We start from the raw sequence: 5,134 nt of genomic DNA on the forward strand, positions 1-5,134 counted from the left end.
GAGTTGGCTGATTTTGTTATTTTATTTTCTGGATGTTTGTCATGTTTCCAGACATTGTTGGGATAGTTTTATTTTATGATGTGGTCAGTTAATCTCCACCTCGTACATATGGGCCACAAACGAGGAATACAAAAAACGAATCATGTGTACATATATAGCTCAGGTTTTTAATATAAAATCTACTTAATTAATTTAAATAGATTTAAAAAAATAGTTAAATTAGTTATTTGTTAAAAATATGTATTGATTTCTCTAAAGTATCTTTTTTAAAATACTTGGATTGAAACTATTTTTTGATACAAACTCCCTTAATATATGCAATTAAGAGGGTTAGTTTAAAATAAATAAGATGAACAAAATAAATTAAAATTTTATATTTACGATCAAATTCAAATCCCATAACAGGAGGTAATTTTTTACTTCCCACAATTTTTTTTTAACCAGATTTTACTTCCCACACTCTAACGGAATTAAATTGAAAACGAAAAATACAAAATTGAATACTGTTTGCATATTGGACTTGACACGATCCACTCGAGCGGAAGAAAATATATAAAACAAACCTACGCTGCATTTCAAGCTTCGGTTTTCCTTTTCAGCTTTTGGCAGAAAATTGGTCATAAAAGAAGCTAGAAAATGATTAATCCCAAAATGGCGTTTTAATTACCATAAAGAAGAAAAGCAGCAGTGAGGACTTTTTTTTTTTAAAAAAAAAAAACTTCCCACACTCTAACTGAATTGAATTGAAAACGAAAAATACAAAATTGAATACTGTTTGCATATTGTACATGACATGATCAACTCAAGTGGAAGAAAGTATATAAAACAAACCTACGCTGCATTTCAAACTTCAGTTTTCCTTTTCAGCTTTTTGCATATCTTTTCAGAAAATTGATCATAAAAGAAGCAAGAAAATGACTAATCCCAAAAAGGCATTTTAATTGCCATAAGAAGAGAAGCAGCAGTGAGGACTGATTTTCTTTTTTTTTGGCCTGAACTGAGAGGACTGATTTGTTTTTTGGCCTAAATTGAGAGGACTGAATTTATTCCAAAATGAATAACTGTTACAAACATAACGATAGAACACAGAAAATTAATCCCAGCGAACCTCAAAGGCTGTTAAAACTTTCAAAAGCTTTGTTCTTCAAGCACAAGCCATCAAATTTAGGAGCAGTATAGGATCCTTTTAATAAATATCTTGAGATCAATCTATACGCAGCTTCTGTCAAATGAACACCATCCCAGCTTATGTACTTCGAAGGATCATCACAAGCTTTCACTCCTTCACTTCCACATCTTTTTGAAGCACCGCAATTGTATGCCCCTCCAGCTCCGCAACAAGCTTTCAAACCCGTAAAACCTGTAATTTATTTCGTTAAATTGACACAAATTAATCAGAATATTATGATAGATAGCGTCCATATGGTAATGGAAATGTGGAATCAGCATATTACCAAATTTTGTGGGAGAATGATAGAGTGGTAATGCAGCGTTATAATAATCAGCATATATGATATTGGCATGAGGATGAAGCTGTTGAAGGCGATTTAGTTCAGCTTGAAGCCTGTGATTGTAGTATTCAGCAAACTTGTTCAGCCAATCCAAGCAACCAGCTTCGTCGTAGTCATTCTTATGGTTACTCTCATACATTGTTAAATAGAACGCATTGCATCCTATTGGGAAATTCCCAGGAACAATGAGCATTTGAGCTCCTAGATCTATCAAATCCTGCGACCAAAATTAAGTGCGCTCATCCACAAAAAGTATTAAGATACAATACACTACGTATTAAGTCCAGTTTTCCCGTCATACTTGTTATTTCACTATTATTAATTGTTAAAGTACATATCTGCATTTATATACTACTTCCGGTCCTAAATACTACCTCCGGTCTTATTTATAAGACTTGGTTTATAATCTACAAATGAGATTTTATAAATAGAACCAGAACTAGCATAAGAGATAGTTTGAAGTGTAAATGGCGCTACAAACTAATTTTTATATTTAGAGCCAGAAATGCGTGTATGGTATGCTGTTTGACATGATTGCATAGCATTTAAAATTATTACTTCTATCGTTGAAGAGATTGCATTGATCACATGAGGCACGTAAGTTTTGATCTCCGCTAAAGTCCTTCGCAAGGCAAAAGGTCTATTAAAGTCATTGCCACCAATTTCTCCCACCAGAAAGAGTGACTTCTCAAACGCTTTCTTGCAGCCTGCAGGATAAAACATTAATATATTCCTTCCATCATATTGGTATCAAATGGGTCTTGAACTTCAATTACTAGATCTGGTTCTAAATATAAGAGTTATTTGACTCATTTAAGTAGATTAAGAAGATAAAGTAAGACAGTTATTTGTCATAAATAGTTGGTGTATTGTCTAAAATATCCTTGCCAATCAAGTATAGTAGTTAGAACTACCATTATTAGAAGAATTACCGTGAAAAAGTTAAATAAATATGAGAGACAAAGTGGATTAAGATTTTAAGACAAAAATAAAAGTCAAATGAGGCTTTTTATTAAGAACCAGAGGTAGCATAGTATAATATGTTTAAGCGTTTTTGTTATTTGGTATGACAGTTAAAAATTTGACATATGTCTGGAAAAAAGGAGCAAGGAACTTACTTGAGGAAGAATTGCATATAGAAGGCAAAAACTCCTTGAACCATCCCAGTTGAACTCTAAGAGAATCATTAGTACTGACAGCATAAATACCTCTCTCTTCAAAGAAACTTACATTCAAAGCCGTTGCTCCCGCAACTGCAAAATTCACTCCCTCCTCTTTGTTCCAATTTCTTACTCGACCATTCTTAATTCCCTCATATGGTTTCACCGATGGTATGCTTAAAGACTCAGCTGTCCGGCCAGCAAGAACAATTTAACAGTGATATATTAAAGTCTTAAAGTGAATGGATAGTAAACAGATAGAACGATCAAGTCCAAGATCTGAGCCTTACCGATGAAATCAATGATAAGACGGCCATCGGAGCATCTTCCGGTGGGGTGACCGAAGTAGGTTTTGCCGTAGGGAGGGCGGGAGCAATGGTGGCGCCGCGGTGGTTGGAAGCTGAAAAACAAGTTTCCGGTATCAGCAAGTGAGTCGCCGAAGCTGAAAATGGAAGTGTAGGGGCATCCTGTGGAACTGGGAATGAATGATAAAAAAGCGACTATATATAGTGTTAGGACAACTGTCTTCTCTTGTTGAAGAGTCCAAAGCGGGGAAGATGAAGGAGAAGAAGCCATTGTTGGAAATGTGAAGAGAATAATAAGTTCCAAAAATAGCAGACCTTATGAGGGAAAAGGTTGCTCTCAGCTGTTTCGATTTGACTTTTGTGTTCCTTCAACCACTAAGGCTTCTTAATCTTTCAATCGCGTGTCAAGATAAGCTTTCGAACAAAAAATGTCCCACTATGATTAAATAATGCCCAAATAATTGTATGATTAAAGAAAGCTCAAATAATTGTGTTCTGGCAAGTAATTGCTTTCCGATTTGCCATGTGATTTCAGAATATTAGTATACACTCAACATGCAATTGCTTTTTAATTCGCCATGTGATTTCAAAATATTACTCCCTTCAATCCTATTTATAAACTTTAAATTTGAGAAGTAATGTGATCTATTTTATAAGCTTTATTTTGAGTTCGCCTTAATATTTAATGTATTTTTTTCCAATGTTGTCTTTAATTATTTCTCACTTGTTATATATATTTCCCCACACATTCTCCTTCATCATTTTTTTTATTTATTATAACGGCATATTTGGAAACAAAAGTCTATTTTTAACCTATTTATTATTTTTAACTAATTTTAACTAATTATTTGTTATCCGTGAAGTAGTTATTTGAAGTTTACAACAAGGACTGGATGAAGTATTATGCCCTCACCTTCCATCCATGTGAGTTAAAATTTTTTGAGTAGACTTGGTTCTTTTTGGAAGTTAAGTATTGTAAAATCCGCATTTTATATATAATTTTTTAAAGGGTTAATATAAATTTTAGTCATTCAAATTTACTGTCATTTTGATTTTGATCCTTCAAATTTTAAATAATAGGTTTTGATTCCTCAAGTTTATTTTCATTTAAAATATTGGTCTTTGTAATCCAAAAAAAAAAAAAAGAAACTTAAACCCTTTTGCCTTTTGAAGGGCCAAAACCCATGGTTTAAAACTTAAGGAACTAGAACCAAAATAAAGAAAAACTTGATGGACTAAAAATTATAGTAACCCCTTTTTAAATGGTACTCTTAAGCAGCAGTAATAACATTGTTTTTCATTATGCGTATATTAAAAGAAAAATTAATTTAAAAGTCCTTATCATTTCCTTCGATTTTGAATGAAGTCCTTACGCTTTTTCTATTTGAAATAAATGTGCAATGGTTTCTCTAAGATTTCTTTTTAATGATTTGTATGGGAAATTTTTATCATTTGGCGAAGCAACACAGGCTAAAGAAGACGACAAACATTCATTGGATAAAGTTGAAGTCAGTGGAGAAAAGGCCTTTGCCGGAAAGAACTTCGTCGTCGATGTCAGTAGTTGATTTTGAACAGATCCAGGGTGTTTTCCTGAGCCCGCAGAATTTCTCACAATTTACAAAGATTGTAAATGTTTTGAATCTCTCACTGATTACCAAGAAGCTATACTTCACTGAGCTTCGCTTCATCAGCAAAGTCTACTACTAAGACGAGAACGAAGGAACGAGCATCTGAACCTGATCTCACCAAATTGGACAATAAAAGAAAAGACACGTTGGAAAGAATTTGGAGTTCCATTTTAATCTGAGTTCATATTTGGATAGCTTTTTCCCTTCGTCTTTTACTTTTTTAGCTGGAATCGTAGTGTGAAATATCTTAAGAAATTCGAACCGCGGCAATAAATTTACAGCGATCTTAAAAGAATCATGTCCGTGCTCCAACATACAGCAGAGAGGCCTCTGAAGGATGATTAGAAGAAAGAGACACTAAAATATTAAGGGAAAATTAGTAAATAAAATTTTCAATTTAATACAAATTTTAATTTGAAAATATATTTTAGAAACTTTTTAAAGTATTCGTAATTGAAGTGCATGTTTTAAAAATAGAAAAAAAAAATTCATGTTTTAAAAATAGAAAAACAAATTATGTAATTAAAGTG

At 32.9% G+C, this 5,134-nt stretch overlaps 1 protein-coding gene across 1 annotated transcript; it reads right to left on the minus strand.

The window, feature by feature from the left end:
* Window positions 1-1,068: 1,068 nt before the first annotated feature.
* LOC114752794 (GDSL esterase/lipase At1g28610-like) lies at window positions 1,069-3,253 on the minus strand. Its single transcript, XM_028941496.1, has 5 exons — window positions 2,962-3,253; window positions 2,630-2,860; window positions 2,070-2,218; window positions 1,455-1,728; window positions 1,069-1,360 (listed from the first exon to the last, which is right to left on the minus strand). The coding sequence occupies exons 1-5, from the start codon at window positions 3,245-3,247 to the stop codon at window positions 1,110-1,112; spliced, it is 1,191 nt and encodes a 396-aa protein (XP_028797329.1). The 5' UTR covers window positions 3,248-3,253; the 3' UTR covers window positions 1,069-1,109.
* Between the last annotated feature and the right edge of the window lie 1,881 nt (window positions 3,254-5,134).

The sequence above is a fragment of the Neltuma alba genome, unplaced genomic scaffold, assembly GCF_004799145.2.
Source record: "Neltuma alba isolate B1F8T4 unplaced genomic scaffold, ASM479914v2 tig00007550_pilon, whole genome shotgun sequence".
Lineage (NCBI taxonomy): Eukaryota > Viridiplantae > Streptophyta > Magnoliopsida > Fabales > Fabaceae > Neltuma > Neltuma alba.

Bases quoted from the DNA above. Each gene is read 5' to 3' on its own strand.
- LOC114752794 (XM_028941496.1), bottom strand. From the start codon at position 3,247: ATGGCTTCTTCTCCTTCATCTTCCCCGCTTTGGACTCTTCAACAAGAG. The intron at 2,219-2,629 runs GTAAGTTCCTTG...TTTATCCTGCAG, and splicing joins TATATGCAATTCTTCCTCAA to GCTGCAAGAAAGCGTTTGAG. The intron at 1,361-1,454 runs GTAATATGCTGA...AATAAATTACAG, and splicing joins TCATTCTCCCACAAAATTTG to GTTTTACGGGTTTGAAAGCT.